We start from the raw sequence: 24,290 nt of genomic DNA on the forward strand, positions 1-24,290 counted from the left end.
GCTTTTATTTCCTTTGCTTGAGGAGACAGATCCAAAAAAATATTGCTACGATTTATGTCAAAGAATGTTCTGCCTATGTTTTCCTCTAGGAGTTTTACAGTATCCAGGTCTCTAATTCACGTTGAGGTTTTTTAAATAAACATTTAGTATTAGAGAATGTTCTAACTTCATAGTTTTTACCTGTACCTGTTCAGTTTTCCAAGCAGCACTTATTGAAGAGACTGTCTTTTCTCCACTATATATTTTGCCTCCTTTATCATAAATTGACCATAGTTTGTAGGTTTATTTCTGGGCTCTCTATTCTGTCCCATTGATCTACGTGTCTTCGTGCTAGTACCATACTGTTTTGACTACTGTAGCTTTGTAGTATAGGCTGAAGTCTAAACTACCGTATGACAACCATGTGACCCAGAAATTCCACTCCTATGTATATATCTGAAAAAAACAAAAACACTAATTTGAAAAGATACATTCACCCCAATGTTCATAGCAGTATTTACAATTGCCAAGATATGGAAGCAACCTAAGTGTCCATCAACAGATGAATATACACACACACACACACACACACACCACATCTTCTTCATAAACACACACAGACACACAACAGAATACTGGTCAGATATAAAAAAGCATGAAATTTTGCCATTTGCAGCAACATGGATGGACTTGGAGGGCATTATAAGTGAAATAAGTCAGACAAAGACAAATACTTTATGATATCACTTATATGTGGAATCTAAGAAATACAACAAACTAGTGAATATAACAAAAAAAAAAAAAGCCGATTCACAGATATAGAGAACTAGTGGTTACCAGTAGGGAGAGGGAAGGGGGAGGGGCATTGTGGGGGTAAGGTATTAAGACATACAAACTATTAGGAATATAATAAGCTACAAGGATATACTGCACAACATGGGGAATATAGCCAATATTTTATAATAACTGTAAATGAAGTATAACCTTTAAAAATTTTGAGTCTCTATATTGTAACCTATAACATATAATATTGTACAGCAACTATACTTCAATTATTAAAAAGAAAACAAAAACCTATCAAGACTAATTCAAGAAGAAACAAAGTCTGAATACACCAATTACTAGAACAGAGACTGAATCAGTAACCAAACTTCTAATGAAGAAAAGCACACAACCCAGATGGCTTCACCAGTGAACTTTGCCAAACATCAAACTCTTTAAAAAAATCAAAGCAGAGGGAACACTCCCAAGCTCATTTTACAAGGCCAGCATCACCCCAATACTAACGGCAGAAAATAAAACTACAGATCAATACCCCTGCTGAATATGGATGCAAAAATTCTCAATAAAATACTAGCAAACCAAAGCCAGTAGCACATTAAAAAGAACATTCACCATGATTAGGTGGGATTTATAGCTGGGATGGTTCAATACACACAAATCAAATGTGGTATACCACATTAATAGAAGCAAAAAAAAATCATATGATCATCTCAATAGATGAAGAAAAAGGATTTGAGAAAATTCATTCATTCTTGATTAAAAAAAAAAAAACTCTTAACAAATTGGAAGAATTATATCTCAGCATAATAAAGGCCATATATGACATGCCCACTACTAACATGATACTCAATGGTGAAAACTTGAAACTTATTCTCTAAGATCAGGAATAAGACAAGGGTGCCCACTCTCACCACTCCTATTCAATACAGTACTGAAAGTCTTTGCCAGAGCAATCAGGCAAGAAAAGAAATAAAAGGCATCTGAATTAGGAACAAGTTAAACTGTCTCTATTTGCAGGTAACATGATTTTACATATAAAAAAACCTAAAGACTTTGACCAAAAAACTAATCATCGAAGTCAGTAAAGTTACAGGATATAAAATTAACATACAGAAAATTGGTAGCATTTCTATACACTAACAAATTATCTAAAAAAAAAATAAGATAATCCCATTTACAATAGCATCAAAACAATAAAATACTTTGGAATAAACTTAACTAAAGAAATGAAACATCTCTACTCCAAAAGCTACAAGATACTGATAAACAAATCAAAGAAGATATAAGTAAGTGGAAAGGTATCCAGTGTTCATGGATTGGATGAATTAATATTGTTAAAATTGTCCACACTTAGGGACCTAATGAAACTTCAAAGTTTCTGCACAGCAAAGGAAACTATAAGCAAGACAAAAAGACAACCCTCAGAATGGGAGAAAATATTTGCACACAAATCAACAGACAAAGGACTAATATCCAAAATATATAAACAGTTCATCCAGCTCACTATCAAAAAAATAAACAACCCAATCAAAAAGTGGGCAGAAGACTTAAATAGACATTTCTCCAAAGAAGACATACAGTTGGCCAAGAGGCACATGAAAAGCTGCTCAACATCACTAATTATTAGAGAAATGCAAATCAAAACTACAATGAGGTACCACCTCACACTGGTTAGAATGGGCATCATCAGAAAAGCTACAAACAACAAATGCTGGAGAGGGTGTGGAGAAAAGGGAACGCTCTTGCACTGTTGGTGGGAATGTAAATTGATACAGCCACTATGGAGGACAGTATGAAGGTTCCTTGCAAAACTAGAAACAGAACTACCATATGACCCAGCAATCCCACTGCTGGGCATATACCCAGAGAACACCATCATTCAAAAAGACACACGCGAGCAGAGAAGAATCAAGGTGGCGGAGTAGGAGGACGTGTGCTCACTCCCTCTTGCAAGAGCATCGGAATTACAACCAACTGCTGAACAACCATTGACAGACACTGGAACTCACCAAAAAAAAACCACCCCACATCCAGAGACAAAGGAGAAGCCGCAATGAGACAGTAGGAGGGGCACAATCCTGTTAAAATCAAATCCCATAAATGCTGGGTGGGTGACTCACAAGCTGGAGAACAGTTATACTACAGAAGTCCTGAGGGTTCTGAGCCCCATGTCAGGCTTCCTAACCTGGGGGTCCAGCAACGGGAGGAGGAATCCCCAGAGAATCAGACTTTGAAAGCCAGTGGGATTTGATTGCAGGACCTCCACAGGACTGGGGGAAACAGACACTCTACTCTTGGAGGGCACACAAAAAAGTGTGCTCAACCAGGACCCAGGGGGGAGGAGCAGTGACCCCATAGGAGACTGAACCAGACCTACCTGCTGGTGTTGGAGGGTTGCCTGCAGAGGTGGGGGGCAGCTGTGGCTCACCGAGGAGACAGGGGCACTGGCAGTGGGGGTTCTGAGAAGTGCTCACTGGCTTGAGCCCTCCCAGAGTCCACCATTAGCTCCAGCAAAGAGCCTGTAAGCTCCAGTGCTGGGTCGCCTTAGGCCAAACAACCACCAGGGTGGGAACACAACCCCCCCCCCTCCATTGGCAGACAAGCAGATTAAAGTGTCACTGAGCTCCACCCACCAAATCAGATTAAAGTTTTACTGAGCTCCACCCACCTAGCCCAACCCACCATCAGTCCCTCCCATCAGGAAGCACCCACGAGCCTCCTAGACAGCTTCCTCCACAAGAGGGCAGAAAGCAGTATCAAGCAGTATCAGCAGTATTTCCTCTTGTGGAACTGAAAATCACAGTCACAGAAAGACAGAAAATGAAAAGGCAGAAGACTTTGTACCAGATGAAGGGACAAGATAAAACACCAGAAAAACAACTAAATGAAGAGACAGGCACTCTTCCAGAAAAAGAATTCAGAATAATATTGGTGAAGATGATCCAGCATTTTGAAAAAAGATTGGATGCAAAGATTGAAAAGTTGCAAGAAAAGTTTATCAAAGACCTAGAAGAGTTAAAGAACAAACAAACAGAGATATGCAACACAATAACTGAAATGAAAAATACACTAGAAGGAACCAATAGCAGGTTAACTGAGGCAGAAGGATGAATAAGTGACTTGGAAGACAGAATGGCAATAATCACTGATGCAGAAAAGAATAAAGAAAAAAGAATGAAAAGAACTGAAGACAGCCTAAGAGACCTCTGGGACAACATTAAACACACCAACATTCGCATTATAGAAGTCCCAGAAGGAAAAAAGAGAGAGAAAGGACCTGAGAAAATACTGGAAGAGATTATAGTTGAAAACTTCCCTAACATGGGAAAGGAAATAGCTACCCAAGTGCAGGAAGTGCAGAGAGTCCCAGGCAGGATAAACCCAAGGAGAAACACGCCAAGACATATAGTAGTCAAGTTGACAAAAATTAAAGACAGAGAAAAATTATTAAAAGCAACAAGGGAAAAATGACAAATAACACCCAAGGGAACTCCCATAAGGTTAACAGCTAATTTCTCAGCAGAAACTCTACAAGCCAGAAGGGACTGGCATGATATATTTAAAGTGATGAAAGAGAAGAACCTATAACTAAGAATACTCTAACCAAGCAAGGATCTCATTCAGATTCAACAGAGAAATCAAAAGCTTTACAGACAAGCAACAGCTAAGAGAATTCAGCACCAAACCAGCCTTACAACAAATGCTAAAGGAACTTCTCTAAGCAGGAAACATAAGAGAAGAAAAGGACCTACAGAAACAACAACAAAACAATTAAGAAAATGCTAATAGGAACATACATATCGATAATTACCTTGAATGAAAATGGACTAAATGCACCAACCAAAAGACACAGACTGGCTGAATGGATACAAAAACAAGACCCATATATATGCTGTCAACAAGAGTCCCACTTGAGACATAGGGACACATACAGACTGAAAGTGAGGGGATGGAAAAAGATATTCCATGCAAATGGAAATCAAAAGAAAGTTGGAGTAGCAATACTCATATCAGATAAAATAGACTTTAAAATAAAAAATGTTACAAGAGACAAGAAAGGACACTACATAAAGATCGAGGGATCAATCCAAGAAGAAGAGATAACAATTATAAACATCTATGCACCCAATATAGGAGGCACCTCAATACATAAGGCACCTCAATACATAAGGCAAATGCTAACAACTATGAAAGAAGAAATCAGTAACAGTAACATAATCATAGTGGGTGACTTTAACACCCCACTTACACCAATGGACAGATCATCCACACAGAAAATTAATATGGAAACACAAGCTTTAAATGACACAATAAATCAGCTTGATTTAATAGATATCTATAGGACATTACATCCAAAAAGAGCAGGTTACACATTCTTCTCAAGTGCACATGGAACCTTCTCCAGGATAGATCACATTTTGGGTCATAAATCAAGCCTTGGTAAGTTCAAGAAAACTGAAATCGTATCAGGCATCTTTTCTGACCACAATGCTATGAGATTAGAAATCAATTACAGGAGAAAAACTGTAAAAAACACAAACACATGGAGGCTAAACAATATGCTACTAAATAACCAACAGGTCACTAAAGAAATCAAAGGGGAAATCAAAAAATACCTAGAGACAATTGACAATAAAAACACAATGATCCAAAACCTATGGGATGCATCAAAGGCAATTCTAAGAGGGAAGTTTAAAGAAATACAATCCTACCTCAAGAAACAAGAAAAATCCCAAATAAACAATTTAACCTTACACCTAAAGAAACTAGAGAAAGAAGAGCAATAAAACCCAAAGTCAGTAGACAGAAATCATAAAGATCAGAGTGGAAATAAATGAAATAAGAGACAAAGAAAACAATAGCAAAAATCAATAAAACTAAAAGCTGGTTCTTTGAGAAGATAAATAAAATTGATAACCCTCTAGAAAAACTCATCAAGAAAAAGAGGGAGAGGACTCAAATCAATAAAATTAGAAAGGAAACAGGAGAAGTTACAATGGACACCGCAGAAATAAAAAGCACCATAAGAGATTACTACAAGCAACTATATGCCAATAAAATGGACAACCTGGATGAAATGGACAGATTCTTAGAAAGGTATAAACTTCCAAGACTGAATCAGGAAGACACAGAAAATATAAACAGACCAATCACAAGTAATGAAATTGAAACAGTGATTAAAAACCTCCCAACAAACAAAAGACCAGGACCAGATGGATTCACAGGTGAATTTTTATCAAACATTTAGAGAAGAGCTAACACCCATCCTTCTCAAGCTCTTCTAAAACACTGCAGAGGAAGGAACACTCCCAAACTCATTTTATGAGGCCACCATCACCCTGATACCAAAACCAGACAAAGATACTACCAAAAAAAGAAAATTACAGACCAATATCACTGATGAATTTAGATGCAAAAATCCTCAACAATATACTAGCAAACAGAATCCAACAACACATTAAAAGGATCATACACCATGGTCAAGTGGGGTTTATCCCTGGAATGCAAGGATTCTTCAATATGTGCAAATCAATCAATGTGATACACCATATTAACAAACTGAAGCATAAAAACCACATGACCATCTTAACAGATGCAGAAAAAGCTTTTGACAAAATTCAACACCGATTTATGATAAAAACTCTCCAGAAGGTGGGCATAGAGGGAATCTACCTCAACATAAGAAAGGCCATACACAACAAACCCACAGCAAACATCATTCTCAATGGTGAAAAACTGCAAGCATTCCCTCTAAGATCAGGAACGAGACGTGGATGTCCACTCTCGCCACTACTATTCAACATAGTTTTGGAAGTCCTTGCCACAGAAATCAGAGAAGAAAAAGACATAAACAGAATCCAAATTGGAAAAGAAGTAAAACTGTCACTGTTCGCAGATGACATGATACTATACATAGAAAATCCTAAAGATGCCACCAGAAAACTACTCGAGCTAATCAATGAATTTAGTAAAGTTGCAGGATACAAAATTAACACACAGAAATCTCTTGCATTTCTATACACTAACAATGAAAGATCAGAAAGAAAAGTTAAGGAAACAATCCCATTCACCATTGCAACAAAAAGAATAAAATACCTAGGAATAAACCTAACCAAGGAGGTAAAAGACCTGTACTCAGAAAACTGTAAGACACTAATGAAAGAAATCAAAGAATACACAAACAGATGGAGGGACATACCATGTTCCTGGATTGGAAGAATCAACATTGTGAAAATGACTATATTACCGAAAGCAATCTACAGATTTAATGCAATCCCGATCAAATTACCAATGGCATTTTTCAAAGAACTAGAACAAGAAATTTTATGATTCATATGGAAATGCAAAAGACCCCATATAGCCAAAGCAATCTTGAGAAGGAAAGAAGGAGTTGGTGGAATGAGGCTTCCCGACTTCAGGCTATACTACAAGGCTACAGTGATCAAGACAGTATGGTACTGGCACAAAAACAGAAATATAGATCAGTGGAACAGGATAGAAAGCCCAGAGATAAACTACGGTCAACTAGTCTATGACAAAGGAGCCAAGGATATATGATGGAGAAAAGGCAGCCTCTCAAATAAGTGGTGCTGGGAAAATTAGACAGCTACATGTAAAAGAATGAAATTAGAACACTTCCTAACACCATACACAAAAATAAACTCAAAATGGATTAAAGACCTAAATGTAAGGCCAGACACTATAAAACTAGAGGAAAACATAGGAAGAACACTCTTCGATGTAAATAACAGCAAGATCTTTTCTAATCCAGCCCCTAGAGTAATGGAAATAAAAACAAAAATAAATAAGTGGGACCTAATGAAACTTAAAAGCTTCTACACAGCAAAGAAAACTATAAGCAAGAGGAAAAGACAACCCTCAGAATGGGAGAAAATATTTGCACACAAATCAACAGACAAAGGACTAATCTCCAAAATATATAAAGTTTATCCAGCTCAAGATAAAAAAAATAAACAACCCAATAAAAAAACGGGCAGAAGACCTAAATAGACATTTCTCCAAAGAAGACATACAGATAGCCAAGAGGACGTGAAAAGCTGCTCAACATCACTAATTATTAGAGAAATGCAAATCAAAACTACAATGAGGTACCACCTCACACCGGTTAGAATGGGCATCATCAGAAAATCTACAAACAGTAAATGCTGGAGAGGGTGTGGAGAAAAAGGAACGCTCTTACATTGCTGGTGGGAATGTAAATTGATACAGCCACTATGGAAAACAGTATGGAGGTTCCTTGCAAAACTAAAAACAGAACTACCGTATGATCCAGCAATCCCACTGCTGGGCATATACCCAGAGAAAACCATAATTTAAAAAGACACATGCAGTCCAATGTTCATTGCAGCACTATTTACAATAGCCAGGACATGGAAGCAACCTAAATGTCCATCAACAGATGAATGGATAAAGAAGATGTGGTACATATATACAATGGAATATTACTCAGCTGTAAAAAGCAATGAAACTGGGACATTTGTACAGACATGGATGGACCTAGATACTGTCATACAGAATGAAGTGAGTCAGAAAGAGAAAAACAAATATAATATATTAACACATATGTGTGGAATAAAGAAAAATGGTACAAATCAACTGGTTTGCAAGGCAGAAATAGAGACACAGATGTAGAGAACAAACACATGGACACGAAGTGGGGAAAGCGGGGAGGGTTGGGGAGGGAATGAATTAGGAGATTGAGATACCAAATAGCACACTCTAAATATATGCAGTTTATTGTATGTTAACTGTATCTCAATAAAAGTTCCTAAAAAAAAAAAAAAAAGCTGAGGGGATAAGTCAAGGGGCAGACTACATGGCATGGGACCACTGGCTTTATCCACATGCCCATCGGGAGTAGGGGACAAGAAAAAAATTGTCTGCACTTACCGAAAGCCATCTATAGATTCAATGCACTCCCTATTAAGATTCCAATGGCATTTTTTACAGAAGGAGAAAAAAATCCTAAAATTTATATTGAATGGCAAAAGACCCCAAATAGCCAAAGCAATTCTCAAGAAGAACAAAAAGCAGGAGGCATCCCACACTTCCTGACTTGAAGCTAATACTATAAAGCTATAGTAATTAAAACAGTACAGTAGTGGCATAAAAACAAAGAGATCAGTGAAACAGTACTGACAGCCCAGAAATAAACCCCAGCATATATAGTCAAAACTAATATTTGACAAGGGAGTCAGTAAGCTCAGTGGAGAAAACACAGTCTCTCCAACAAATGATGCTGAGATAATTAGATATTCACATACAAAAAAGATAGACTCCTATCTTACACCACTCACAAAAATTAACTTGAAATGGATTAAAGACTTAAATGTAAGACCCCAAACCATGATATCCCTAGAAGAAAACATTGAAAATAAGCTCCTTAATATGGTTCTTGGCAGTGATTTTTTTGGACAAGACACTTGAAGCACAAGCAACAAAGTAAAAAATAAACAAGTGACAGAATCATTTCATTTAATTCTGCAAACAAAGCAACCAAAATCTGGGCATTAAGAGGGCTGCACAACATCAGAATAGGGCAAAAACCGAGCTGACTTCCTGGTTTGACCTTCATTACTCTATCCTAATTAGCTTCTTTTTTTTTTTAGAAACACAGCAGGTAGGTGAGGCAAAGGCAGGCCTTCTGGATTTGGGTTTCTGGAGGGTGAAAGGGCAGAAAAACATTTACAGCAGAGACCTAGCCACTAGAGTAAGGTATGGCAGGGAAAGATTCAGGAAAAGGAATCTACCTGACCAACATTACACAGCTCAATTATTCTGAATAAACTAGATGGGTAAGGGAAAACAAAGCTGAATCAGTTCTTACTTTTGAAAATGATTTACAGAGGAGGACGATATTATTTTTTTACTGACGAGAAACAAATATAAACTTAAGGCCCGCTCTAGGGCCAAGAATGCCAGTCTCTTATAAGAAAAAGTATCAAAAGAAAAAGAAGTCTATTCAAATTTCCTTTTAGAGCTCTATGATATTCAGCCTACTCAAATCATTCCCCCAAATCTTCAGCAATTTCTAAAAAGGGAGAGAAAGCTTAGTTAATAGTTTCATTATATTTTTCTGACAAGGTAATTCACTCTGTGCCAATTTAATGTTAAACCAGAGTTGGATTTTTTAATGTATTACATGTGTGCCCTACAGCTTACTGGAGTATTTTAATAATTATGTACATGCTATTACATTTATGATCTTCTCATAAAACTTAGTAGATAACTTCCCATTTAGTGATCAATGATTTTTATGATAGTTAGCAATTCACGATATGTTTTATGATAGACTGTTGATCATACCCCAACTGTAAGGCTTTCTTATGAGGGATAGGACAGAATTGGTGTGTTTACCTTCAGCCCCTATTGGAGGCCAGTTCCAGGCCCAGTAAACAATGGTGCAGTTTGGTAGTCATTAATAGAAACTGAAAATTGGGGGAATCGCTAATGAAGTTGCTAACAAATAACCACTTATATTCAATCAGTGATTCTTGAAGAGTGGTGCAGGGACCCCTAAAGGTCTCTGAGACACTTTTGGGAGTCTGCAAGGTCAGAACTACTTTATAATACAATATTATCTGCTATTTCCACTCACTGTCACGAGTGTATGGTGGAGTTTTCCAAAGGCTATATATAACATGTGATGTATAACGAAACGTGTCAACATTCGGAAAGTGTGCCTAATACAATGAACAAACATTTTCCAAATGACAAACATTTTCCAAATGACTAATGCATGATGTTACAAAATCATTCATGGGTAAAACATTCATTCAAAGGAGGAGACCAATGGATTTTAATGTGACAGAGTACAAAAGCTTCTTTGATATGGCTTTAGATTCCACATTGCAACAAACCTTTGAGAACACCACTTACTAAGTTTTGATGTAGTATTAAAGAATATCCAGTTATCTGAAAAGCTTTTAAATATTCCTCCACTTTCTAACTCCTACAGACATCTGTATGACACTGAATTTTCTTTTACTTATCTACCATTACAACATATTGCAACAGACTGAATGCAGGAGCAGCTATTAGGACCCAGCTGTCCTCTATCAAGCATGACATTGAAGAAATTTGCAAATATATATCAATAAAATGATGCCACTCTTGTCCCAATTTATTTTGGGTTTAGAAAATAGATATTTCTCATTAAAAGATTTTATGATACCATTTAGTGAGTTGCTTATTGTTAATTTTAAATAAATTAAATATTTTAAATGTTCTCAATTTTAATTTCTAATATGGTAAATAACAATAGATATACCCACATAAACAAAATCTCCTGTGGTAATGGAAGGATCAGCAATACTTTTCAAGGGTATAAAAGTGTCTTGAGACCAAAAACTTTGAGAATCACTGCATTATATAACTGATAATATTTTACTTCTGTAAATGTTAGCACTTTAACAGTTTTTTGCAACTTTTTTTACAATTTGTTGCAGTTTTATTTAAAAATTAATATATAACTATTATATCAAAATTAACATATTTAGATGGGGCTACTACTTCGACGGGACTCTATTCAATAAACTTCTTGAAATAAAAGCCAAAAAGAAGGTATAAAGCCAAAGAAATAAACATGCAGTCTGATTTAGCTGTCTGCCCCTTTGTACAGAGCTCAACAAATTTAACCCTGTCAAGCAGCTTTTCATTCCTGGTATACAGCCCAGGATCCGGCAGAAGACATCGCACGAGGCTGGTGAAAAACAACTGTCATGGGAGATTGTCCCCACTCATATTTTTGGTTGTTCATTTAACCATGTGTTCACTTCTAAACTACTGTACTCTTAAATTATTCAGACTATGCATTCTGTCACTTCCATCAACTAACAAAATACACCTGTACTCAACTTACAGAGGATGCAGAGGGAAGTTTTTTTTACAGCTCAACTATTTAGAAGTAACCTTGAAGAATACTTTTTTTTTCCCACAAGGGGAATAAGAATTGTGGCCTGAAATCCTTTCTGAGAGGAGGCAATCTATAAACAAATAAACAAAGCTGCCTGTCACAAGTTTCAGCTTAAGGACAGACTCTTAAAACAAAAAGCTACAGCACACACAAAAAAAACACCATACAGATATAGTCAGCCTTAGCAAAGAACAGCACAAAACCTAAAGAGAGCACTATTAGGATTTTACTGCAGTTTCAAGGATACTCAAGACTTTCTCAGGTTTTATTTAATCTGCAAAATGAAACACCACAATAGAGCTCCTAGTTTCTTCCCCTTACTCTTACTGTCAATGGCACGGAGTTTGAAGAAAAAGGTTAACTTGGTATTAAGAAAAATTTGAAAAACCGAATGAACCATGGAGACAAAAGCTACTTTCACACTAAATTAAGACACTCAATAGTAAATATTTCAAATTCTGGATTGATTACTGAGATTATGAAAGATATAATTATATAGGACAGGCCGAAAACTTTAGGAAGTATAAAAAGGTAAGCTAAAAAGTAGAGGATAATTACCCTCAGATGGGTTGCAGAGGCTCCTCCATTCAGAAGAGAGGTAGTTTGGTATGACACTGACTTGAGATTGATTTGAGAGCAGCTTCATAATAACATATTAAATGTTGATTCCAATATAATTTCAATTACAACAGAAATGAAGCCATTTAGATCTCCCAAACAAACTTTGAGTCTTGGAGCTAATAAACTCAACATTTCTGAAACATGAGAGTAAACTTCTAAAGCCAAGCCATTCCTTTACGTGCATTAAACATAACCCCTTGTGAAAAAGACTTTTGCAATAAAAATAAGCTTTGAAATTTAAAATAATAGTTCAAAAGTAATTTTCTCATCCAGAAAGAATTGAGACTATTTACTATTGCTCCAAATAAAATGAAATATTTAGGTATAAATCTAACAAAACCTGAATCTGTATAGATCTGAATCCTGAAAATTAAAAAATGATGATGAAAGAAATCAAAGATGACCTAAGTAAATGGAGAAATATATTGTGTTCAAGAATAGGAAGATTTAACATAATAAGGATGTCAATTCTCCACAAATTGATCCATGTTAATGCAACTCCTATCAAAATCTCAGGAAGGTGATGGTAGACAGAGACAAGTTTATTATAAAGTTTATATGGAAAGGCAAATGACCTAGAGTAGCTAAAATAGCTAAAATTTTAAAAACAAAGCATAACATGAGAGGAATCACTCTACCACAATCATATATATAAGGTTTACTATGTAGCCTATAATGAAGAGAGTGTGGTATCGGCAGAGGGATAGACACATACATCAGCAGAATAAAAAATACAGAAATAGACCCACAAGAATATGCCCAACTGATTTTTGACAAAGGTGCCAGATTCAATGGAAGAAGAATAACCTTTTCAACAAATGGTACTAGAGCAACTGGGCACTACAATGCGGGGTGGCGGGGGGGGGGGGGTATGAATCTAGACCTAAACCTCACAACTTATACAAAAATTAACTCAAAATGAATCATGGACTTTAAAGTAAAACATAAAACCATAAAGCTTTTTAATAAAAATACAGTAGAAAATCTTTGGGGCTACAGGCAAAGGGTGACAGGGATAGGCGCAGAATTCTCAGACTAGACACCAAAAACATAATCCATGAAGAAAAACCTGATAAACTGGACCACATCAAAACTGAAAACCTTCCCTGTGAAAGACCTTATGAAGAGGATGAAAAAACAAGCTGCAAACTGGGAGAAAATATTTGCAAACCACATATCTGACAAAGAACCTATATCTAGCATATATATAAAGAACTATCAAAAATTAACAGTAAAAGCACAAACAATCCAATTAGAAATACAGGCCGAAAAAACATGAACAAAATGAGCAGGATCTTCTGATGGCAAATAATCATATAAAAAGATGTTCAATATCATTAGCCATTAGGAATAATGCAAGTTAAAACTGAGAGAGAGTGTTAAAAACTTATAAGAATGGCTAAAATTTTAAAAAGTGATAACACCAAATGCTAGCAAGGATGTGGAGAAAGTGGATCACATACATTGCTGGTAAAAACGTAAAATGGTTCTACAACTCTACAAGAGAATGGCAGTTTCTTACAAAACTAAACATGTGCTTATCTTACAATCCATCAAGTGCACTTTCATGCATTTATCCCAGAGAAATGAAAATTTATGTTCTCACAAAAACCTGTACATGAATGGTCACAGCAGCTTTATTAGTTAATAGCTAAAAACTGGAAACAATCCAAATGTCCTTCAACGGGATATACCATAACACTCTCGTATATTCATGCCATGGAATACTACTTGGGAATAAAAAAGGAACAAACCATAGATATATGCAACAACTTGGATGGAGCTTAAGGGAAAAAATGAAATTTGCCAACCTCAAAAGGTTAAATACTGCATGATTCCAGTATTTATATTACATTCTTAAAATGACAAAATTTTAGAAATAGTGAACAGATCAGTGGATGTCACAGGTCAGAGAGCCAGGGAAGGCAGGAAGGAAACTGTGCCTATAAAAGCTGGTAACACTAGGGATCCCTATGATGGAAATGTTCTGCATCTAGACCATCGTGATGGTTACATGAATCTACACATGATTAAATTGCATAGAACTAAATACACATACACATACACACACACGAGTCCATGTAAAACTGGTGAAATCTGAATAAGGTTGATGAGTTGTAACAATATATCACTACCAATTTCCTGATTATAAAATTATATTCTAGATATGCTGTAAGTTACCGCTGGAGAAACTGGATGAAGGGTATATGGGATCTCTCTATATAATGTTGTTAAAACTGTATGTCAATCTACAATGAACTCAAAATAAAAAGTTTTTTAAAATTTCTTAACTCTAATAAGAAAAAAAAGTAAGAACTGAGGACACTATACAGTTAATAAGTATTTCAAAGACATCATCACAGAGGACTGATTTTCATGCCCTCAAGTAGGTAACCACATAATTCAACTCCACCTACAACTCAGAATCCACAGACTTATTTCATTTTTCCTCTTTTCCTTCTTTCTCTTCCCTCCTCTTCCACGCCATCAACCCTCTTCATAACTGGCTATGAGAGAGAACTGCAGTGTGTGTGTGTGTGTGTGTGTGTGTGTGTGTATATGTGTGCATGCACACGCGTGCACCTGTACCACAGTTCTGTGTTCTCTCTAGTTTGATACAAACACGCACAGAGGTGTGGGTTGTTTTTAACCATAGATATTAATTAGCATTCTGTGCTCTTGGTTCCTAACTTTAAAATCCATCATGTGGCATATTTTATACTTCCCTTTAAAAAGAATTAAAATGTCAGCTATTTGTTTATGACAAATAGCTTCCATCCCCTACCCCTACCCCCACCCCCTACATAGGTAAATGGTCCTTAGAAGAAAGTTTTTATATGTTGCTCTACAGTTTGAGTTGATCACTGGTGGAAACTATACAATGAGATATCTTCTGTGCACTGAAACAGAAGTTAATGATTGCTAATTTCGGAGAATAAGCTAGGCACTTTTTCTGGCCACTGATATACACTTTAATAAGCCACTGCCCCTGGGCATGGCATTGGTATATTGAGCCTGGTATATTATACAGACTAAGAAGTACTATTAACATGTATTATTTAGATGTTTTTAGTACACTGCAGAAAGCTAGTTTATTTATAGTTTTGACTTTCCCTTGCTCAGAGAGCTCTCACAGCAGGCATCATCATCATACTTTTTCCCTTCCTTTGCTTTCCAAACTACTTTGTCAATTCTAAGCCCAGACTCAGGGCTTCTGTCTGATGTGTGTGTATATATATACACACACATACACATGTATACATACATAAAGAGAGCACGTGGGTGCCACGTTAGTGGGTGTTTAATTCAGTGGATCTTAGTCACTTGGGGGAAATACGCTATTTAATTTGAGATATATGTGTGTGTGTCTGTGTGCATGTGTGTGTTTATATATCTTAGGTAGTATCTAATATAAGTTCTCCATATAATAGTCATGGAGTAGTACTCTTTTCCTAATTACAAGAAAAAAAAATTTTTATAAGATCTGCTGTATTCTCAGACTATTAACTCAACATCATTACAACCACCTCTCACATCAGTTTTTATTTGGGGAAGTAGAGGCACACCCTGCCCCAAAATATATCTTTCACAAATGTTCAAAGAAATAAAAACAGAAAATATTATTCATGTGGTATTTATTACACAATGGCCCCAAAATGTCAGTTTTATACACTATAGCTCTTACAGTATCATTTTCAATTTTAGAGAAACACTCACATAATCAAATAGTTTATTTCCTCCAAATGGCTAAGATACATCATGGAATTAAACACCCATTAACATGTGGCCCATTAATATATATAATCTTTTACATCTTGCTCTTAAAGAGAAAATCTTAAATTTTTCCTAATCTCTTACTCAGAAAGATAATACTAAAAAATTAGCTTTCATTTCCAAGCAAATGCTGAACTGCAATAAGCAAGTCTTAAAAGAGCACATTTAAATGCCCAATGAAGAATAACACAAAACAACACAACTAAAAACTAGAAATTTTACCTTAATTCTTGTCTCAGTGTCATCTAATTTTAACTCTGCTGAGACGAGTTTCTTTGCTAAATCATCTCGTTCAGGTAGGTGTCTAGCTTCAGAGATCTTTTTCAGTTTCTGTAAAGAAAATTTTGTCCTAAATAGTTCATCTTCTGTATCTTTCACCCTTTTCTCAGTTGCCCGTTCTTTCTCTTGAGATTTTCTTAAACGTTCTTTGAGTGCTGTAATCTCATTGTTATGACGAGCAATAAGTTGTGAGATTTCATTTTCTGTATCTTCAAACTTATTCAGGGCTTTCTCCTGCCTGTACTGAAGCCTTTTCAAAGCCTTATTTTCTTTTAGCAGCTCAGCTAACTTGACCTGGAGTTCAGTTACTTCATTCTGCAATTCATTGATTTTTAGCAGTCTTGCAGAAAGAACCCCTTTTGTAACAAGATCAGTATCTCTCCGAAGTGGCTCCCTGTTGAGGCTCTGGGAGCGAAATCCTACTCGGACTCTCTGTCTGTTTGGTGGACCCTTAGGGCTTGGTTTCCTAGGGACTGAAAAAGAAACAGTAATAAAGTAAAGTGAAAGCTGTACCAGATGCAGTATTATTTACTTATCCTAACACAAGTGGATCCATAACATTCTTTAGTTATTTTGTTTCCTTAAAAAATGATTTTACAATATTTAGTTAAATATCAGGTTTTACTTAGAGCTTTTAATATAAGGTTTAAAATCTTTTAAGAAAGTTCAAGAATTATACTCTGATCCAGCAAAATAATATGCCCATAGTTTATAGGGAGTTATTTTACATTGTTTTAAAAGACGGCAATATCAGGCTTTACCACTTTTAACTTTACAGATAAGATAGCCAGCCAGCATTCAAACACAGGCACCATCAGCACCAGTATGGGCCCAATAAATACTGGACAAAATACTGTGACATTCAAGTCATTTGTGCTAAGGTATTTGGGATCATTATCTAAACTGTGGAAATGTATTTTTTTTAATTAGTTAGAAATCTCTCTTTATTTGGGGAAAGAGGATGACAACATGACAGCAAGAAGATCTGGGACTCAGATTTACCACTTAATAAATCCTTGAGCAATTCAATTTAAACCTTTTCTAGGTCTATTTTCCCCACCCACAGAATAAGGATAACACCTTATTTGTTGCTGTGAGGATTAACTGAAGTATGCATGTAAAACAGAAGGTTCTCTACAAATATTCTGTCAGTAACAAGAACTTAACCTCATGCATCAGTGACTGAAAATGGAAAACACTTTAGCAGTACAGATGTGATTCTAAATGCTCAGAGGCTTTTTGTGTGATGTTCAAATCAAAAACATCTGGCATAATTAAAGAACAAGATAAGCAAAAAACTCCATCCTAAAAAATACAAGCATATGAAATCTTTAAAGTGTACATATTAATCACATTTCACAAAAATTTGGAATGTTATTTTTTTACTAAAAGTTCATTAAACTTAAGCCTCAATATACAGAGTACCTGCCCTTTAAAAGAGGCATCTGGAAGTCTGCCAGAGTTGAGAATAATGAACTTTAATCTCCAAGGTGACTGCATTTTTTTCAAGAAGGAAATGCATTCCAGAGGGAAAAATATGAAGAAAAACTAGAAAATCCAATCTTTCCCCACCCCCTTCACCAGCCATGGATACCCTGATTTCATTATGTAAATAAGTAAAGGATAACAGTAATATTTAAAATGATAAACTTTCATTAAAGAGATGGAAGTTTTATAGAAGGCATTTTGAATGTATACTAATTTGGGATTCTAGCTCTATAAATGCTTGAATATATGAAAGAAAGTGGTAATAAAAAGAAATGAGGGAAAAGGTACTTGTAACTTTGAAACTATGCTATCCAATATGGTAGTCACTAGCCACACGTGGCTACTGAGAAATCTGAAATGTGGGTGGTCCAAACTGAGATACCCCATAGCTATCAAATACATACCAGATTTCAAACACTTAAGTTAAAAAAAAAAGGAATGCAGAATATTCCACACATTATGTTTTCTATTAACTGTATTTAGAAATGATAATATTTTGGATATGTTGAGTTAGATAAAATATATTATTAAAATTAATTCCATCTGTTTTTCTTTTTAAATGTGGCAATAAAAAATTGTATGTATGGCTTGCATTTATCACTTGCATTCTATTTCCATTGGAGAGATTGCTCTAGTTTTAAATTGGAGCATCCATCATTTCAATTTTCCTTCTTTCCCAACATACTGAGTTAACAGTTTTAGTATCTATAGGTTGTTATAGAATATGTACTCAGCTCTTGAAGTAACAGAAACTTTATACATAAAAATGACTGTATATAAGGATGAATATTAATCAGTCCAAATCTGATTTTTATGTATAAAATTATATTGCTCAACAAATAAGATTTCATGTAAATGGAAACTTAATTTGAAAAGTTAAAGTCTAGACATTATATGAATCAGAATAAAAATTTTCCACTAATATTTTAATTCAATGATTTAGCCAGACAGAAAGGGCTTCCACAACCAACTTTTGACATCCTAAAAACCTGAACACTGATTTTTAGCATATTCTATTACTATGTCTACAAAGTACACTGAACCAGAACTCAAAAATGATTCTCAGCTTTCTCCTACCTCTTTCATTTTTAAAACTATCAAGATGAAATACAGGACTAATAAGTCAGAAGAAAGATGACTGATTATTGTATATCATCATTCTTCATCTCCCCCTTGTTAAGTCACCACCAAAAACAGGGCAGGCAAATACTAGTTTTTTTCCTTCCATTAGGTGTTAAAACTACAGTATAACTCATTTAAAAAACATATAACAAAGATAAACTGTGCATCTACCAAAAACTCCATATGTTTATATTACTGATAAAATAAATAGAATATGTAATATACAAAGATGTATAATATAAATTATTATTAAATTTTATCTTATAACTTCTGATAGAGCACAATTTTATTTTTAAAAATAAAATATGCTAAAAATTTAAAAGGGGAAAGGAAAAATATGTTATCAAACATGAAATTCCACAAATTCAAGTGTTTAAGATGGTTTTTTAATCACATTTTTTTCTTTCCTTAATTTAGTCTACACTGATGATTGTGACTTAAACCAAAAGAAATTAACTTAGTGTTTAAGGAAAGTTATCAGTTTGGTCCTGTTGCCTGATCTAAGGTAGACAAATTACCACAGATTTTAATTCAAACGATAATGCAAAGCAGAAAACAGTGCAAGTCAGGTTGAAGACAGTAACAGAAATTTTTCTGGGTGATACTAGAACTATTTCTCATAGCTTTTTCTCAATTATCTTCTTAAATAAGATAAAGTGTAAGAAGTTCTGATTCCTTAATTGGGTAGTCTCCTAAACTGCTTCTGGGTAATGAGTGAAAAATTAAAGTATTCCTGCCAGTAAGTCCTGAGGTATGTAAATGATTTCTTGGGAATAAATAGTCATTTTCTAAGGTACAACCCTCAGGTCTGTTTGTTCTTAATTATATAGCAAAAGTTTAATATCAGATCATGCTCTCAACCACAGAATCAAAACAAGAAAACTGCACTGAGACAGATATGGAGGAAGAGACTAAGAAACCTGCAGCATTGCACTTGCAGGAAACAAAACAAAACAAAACAAAACAAAACGAAAAAGCACCCAGTTGTTAAAAGTATCAACACCCAGGGAAGCTAGATCAGGGATCCATGAAAGGGGTGCTTTCTAAAGGAACATACATTCTTCGCGGATTTTAAAAAAGCAAATGTTACTTTTCAAAGTAAAGATTTATAAAGGCAAATTTAATCAAAGCCCTGCTTAAAACTTTTCAATAGCTAACTATTGCCCCGCACAGAAACAGTCAATATCTTAACACAGGATTCCAGGCTTTTCATGACCTTGCCTGTTTTCCTTTTCAGCTCCTAATTTTACCACTACCTGCCTTGCAATCTTACCATTCTAAGCTACTGCTATGTATTTATATTGTGCTGCATTTATTAACATGTATTATAAAACCTCATTTACCTTAGCTTACTTTTCTATGATAGACTCGTAGTCCTTGCATATTTTGTTACTAAGTACATCAGGGTTTTCTCGACCAGGGATTTATTAAGATGAAGAAGAGATTTCTAGAACATTATCTAGTCAAATATGTATTAATACCTAGTTCCAGACTAGTAACATTTTAATAAGAAAAATCATTTCTAATGATTTATGTTGTTTCCATTATAACACAGCTTAACAGAAAACAGACTGGTGATCACAAGTCCCAAATTCCAATTCTAGGCTGAATTTGAACTTGTAGTAAGTAGGGAAAGTAATTTTACTCAATCTATAAAAATGCCCCTTAACACTTTATATCACCACTTTATGAAGTTGAAGATAAACAAAGGTACACGTTTTGAGGGTTTTTTTTTTTTGCCTTTACAGTACCCCAAAAACCCTAAGACAATCATTTATTTAGGAACAAGAGAAAACAAAATGAGAAGCCTCAGTTATGGTTCTTTCTTCTGTATACAGTATGACTTTGAATATACCAAAAAATAATACACAGTACCATAAGCAACATTTATAAAAATACATCCTATCCTAAATGTAAATCATCCCATTTCCATGCACATATCAATATACATATTAACAGAAAATTTTCATTCATACCCGTTTTCCTTAAGCATTCAAAATGAATATTCTAGGTCTACTGGATTTTTTTAAAGGATGCTTACCTTGATGATGCACATGGCTGTCTGAAATTTGTTTTTTAGGATTTTTTGCCTTAATACTCGTAGGTGAGGAGGGATGGACCAGCGATGACTGGCCAGAAGACTGTGGTGTAGTTCCAAAATCAGATGAACAGTAAGAGTAATAGTGTCTGTCTGCCTTACTTTCTCGATCAGTGTCTGGACTTCTTTCTCTTTCCCCCATGACTCTGAAAAATCGCCTGTATTCACATAATTTCACAGATTCTTTTCTTCAGGAAAATCTGTGGCAAGCCCGAAGAATATTTTTGAGAGTCTTCAGATCCTGGGGATAATATTCATGTCTGTGCAATTTGTTTTCTCTATGTATCTGTAGCCCACCACTCACAATAGCGACCAGAAGATACACTTTTTCCCCTACAATTAAGGAAGGGGGAAGGAAACTCAACATATTTCATGAAATACATTTCTACAGTTAATTACAATGGAAGATACTAAAAGCAAAATAATACACTGCTTATAATTTTTAAAAGAGGCTGTAATTTAATTCACCTACATTTACACACATAGTTATTTACAGTATTTGGAGAAAAGACAAACTGTAATAGTCTAGATAGAGAACATATAAAATACCTGACATATACTTGCTTCTGAATAAACGTTAATTGAATTTGACTTCCTTGACTCTCAAGATTTAAAATAAACACAAGTGCTGATTTTTAACAGGTGAATAATGATCAAATCCCCAATTTCTTTCTTCCTTTTTTTTTGTGGTGGGAGGGGGTGTAAATGACAAGCCTGCTAACAAAACCAAAGAAAAATATCTAAGATTGACTGCATAAAAATGTAAAACTGAAGTATGTAATAAATTAATCAAATTAAAGCACCTGATGAAAAAACATTTGCAACATGACAGAACAATGGTTACCATCCTTAACAATAAATAAATACCTCATATCATGCCATAAGAATAATATGAGGTCAAAAAATAAATGGACAAATACATGTTAAGACCCATAGCAGGCAATACAAACTACAGGCACATAAAAATATTCAACCTCAGATACCATTTTTAAACCTATCAAATTATCACAGATTTCTCAAAATAACACTCAATGCTTCCAGAATGACTATCAAGAAAATATTGGGAGAAAAGTTGGCAAAATATATTAAAACTTCAATTATGCTTTTAACCTTTGTTCCAATAATTCCATTCCTGGATACCACGAATATTACCCTAAAAATAGGGGGAAAGTTATGCACAAATGTTTAATACAGTACAATCAAAAAACCAAAAAACTAAAAAGGAAGCAACCTGAATGTCTAACCACTGCAAAATAACTAAGAAATTAAAAGTATTCAAAAAAATCAATATAGCACAGCATCACACAGCTGTTAGAAATGTTTACAAAAAGTCTGTGTTAACAAGGAAGATGCTTATAGTATTACAGTAAAAAGAAAAAATTCAAACTGGTAAATACAATATGATCTCAACTACACAGTCTGAAAAATACTGAAAACACTGAGTATTCTTTTTAACTGAATTCAGGAACTGAAAAAAAATTGCAAACCAAGGTATATATATGTACCAATATAAAGTCTGTCTGGGCAACATGAATTTTAGATAACTTTATCTCTCTTATTATAGTTTTGTTTTCTAATAAAATGAAATTGGATCACCTTTATAATTATAATAATTGTTTTTAATATTTATAAGAAATGAAAAGCCTATTGATGAAATTAGGGTTTAAAGTATATTGGGTCTACAAAGAAGACGAATAAAAATTACTTCTTTTCTCATAAAAAAAAAGTACACTGGGTCTAGCAACAAATGAAAAAGACATACGCACAAAGCAGCACTACTATTCAGTGCAGCACTTTTGTAGTGTTAAAGGACTAAAACAATCAAAATGACCATCAATAGGGAACTGGCTGCATACACTGTAAACCTCCACACAGTGAAGTACAGTACTACAAAGATATTAAAGGAATGAGGATACCTTTGTATATTCTCTGCAGTCTGGAGTGATCGCCAGGATATATTCAGAAGAGGGAGAAAAGCATGTATAGCACACTACCATTTATCAAAGAAGGAGGATTATAAATTTATATATACAACTTTTGATATTTTTAAAAAGTATTGTAGAAGAATAAATTAAACACAATGAAAAAACAATGGGTTCTCTAGGGCAGGGCTGTCTAACAGAACTTTCAGCAAGAATGGAAATGTTCTAAAATCTGTTCAATATGATAGCTAGCCACATGTAGCTACTGAACACCTGAAATGTGGCAACTGTGAATGAGGAACTAATTTTTAATTATGCTAAATTTTAATCAATTTAAATGTTAAAAGCCACATGCACTGGGGTTAGCTGATTGGACAGTATAGCTGTAGAGGAAGGCAGGAAGCAGAGTTTAGGCACAGGGATAGGAGCTAGACTTCTTCATAACTTCTGTAGACTCGATTTTGCAAATAATAATTTTCAGAAATTAGATTTTTAAAAAGCATTTCCTATGAATCAAAAGAAAACGAAACAAATAAATGTAACTATATATACAGTCGGTGGTAAAATCACACAGATTAACCAGTTCTAACGACTTTAAAACATAATCCCTAGTGAGATATATCCTACTGACAAAAAAGGTACAAAATTTTTCCAAAAACTACTTTCAATAATTACATTGTTGGTATTGTTATTCTCAAGCCTGTACATGTGCACTGTGAGATAAAGCAAACAAGTAACTGTTGGTGCAGTTAGGTATCAGAATTTTCTGAAAACTTACAAATATAAGCCAATACGAGTTTTAAAATTCTGGAGCCCAACATGTAAATCTGGAGTATCAATATGAATTTATAATGGATCTTACATTTAAATAAAAACACCACTATTTCCTAGCTCTGTCCACTGAAAAACCCTAGAAACAAGAAACAAACTAGTAGCAACAAACATTCCTAGCACCCAAATGTAATGTCTAAATACCATTTCCCCTTAAAAGAAACTAGAATTACTTGTAAAATGTCTTATTCCACATCTGAGAGAGGAAATATACAAGATGATTCTAAGAATCTAGAAGTTTGGTCATACTAGAGAGCAAGAATGCTATGAGACATTCCTGATGGAGCATAAGAAGGGCTTAGGAGCACACTCCAAGAAGCCCTGACTAGTCAATAATGTGTGAACAATTGCATCATCAATAAGGATTACATCAGCCAAAGATTAAAATGCATCAAATACATTTAAATTCACACGGTCATATGTTATTTTAAAAACTAATTAGTCACCTCTGAAAGAT

At 34.8% G+C, this 24,290-nt stretch overlaps 1 protein-coding gene across 2 annotated transcripts in view; it reads right to left on the reverse strand.

The window, feature by feature from the left end:
- Window positions 1–23,743, reverse strand: part of LCA5 (lebercilin LCA5) — a 46,179-nt gene extending 22,436 nt beyond the window's left edge. The window contains exons 1-3 of one of the 2 annotated variants that reach the window (XM_057740181.1): window positions 21,630–23,743; window positions 21,024–21,413; window positions 16,316–16,845 (exon numbers count right to left, since the gene is read on the reverse strand). In XM_057740181.1, coding sequence (XP_057596164.1) covers window positions 16,316–16,845; window positions 21,024–21,222 — 729 coding nt within the window. In that variant the 5' untranslated portion in view covers window positions 21,223–21,413; window positions 21,630–23,743. Of the gene's footprint in view, window positions 1–16,315; window positions 16,846–21,023 lie in introns of both variants that reach the window. The other variant, XM_057740180.1, reaches the window with a different exon arrangement.
- Window positions 23,744–24,290: the final 547 nt, after the last annotated feature.

The sequence above is a fragment of the Hippopotamus amphibius genome, chromosome 6 (genome assembly GCF_030028045.1).
Source record: "Hippopotamus amphibius kiboko isolate mHipAmp2 chromosome 6, mHipAmp2.hap2, whole genome shotgun sequence".
Classification (NCBI taxonomy): Eukaryota; Metazoa; Chordata; class Mammalia; order Artiodactyla; family Hippopotamidae; genus Hippopotamus; species Hippopotamus amphibius.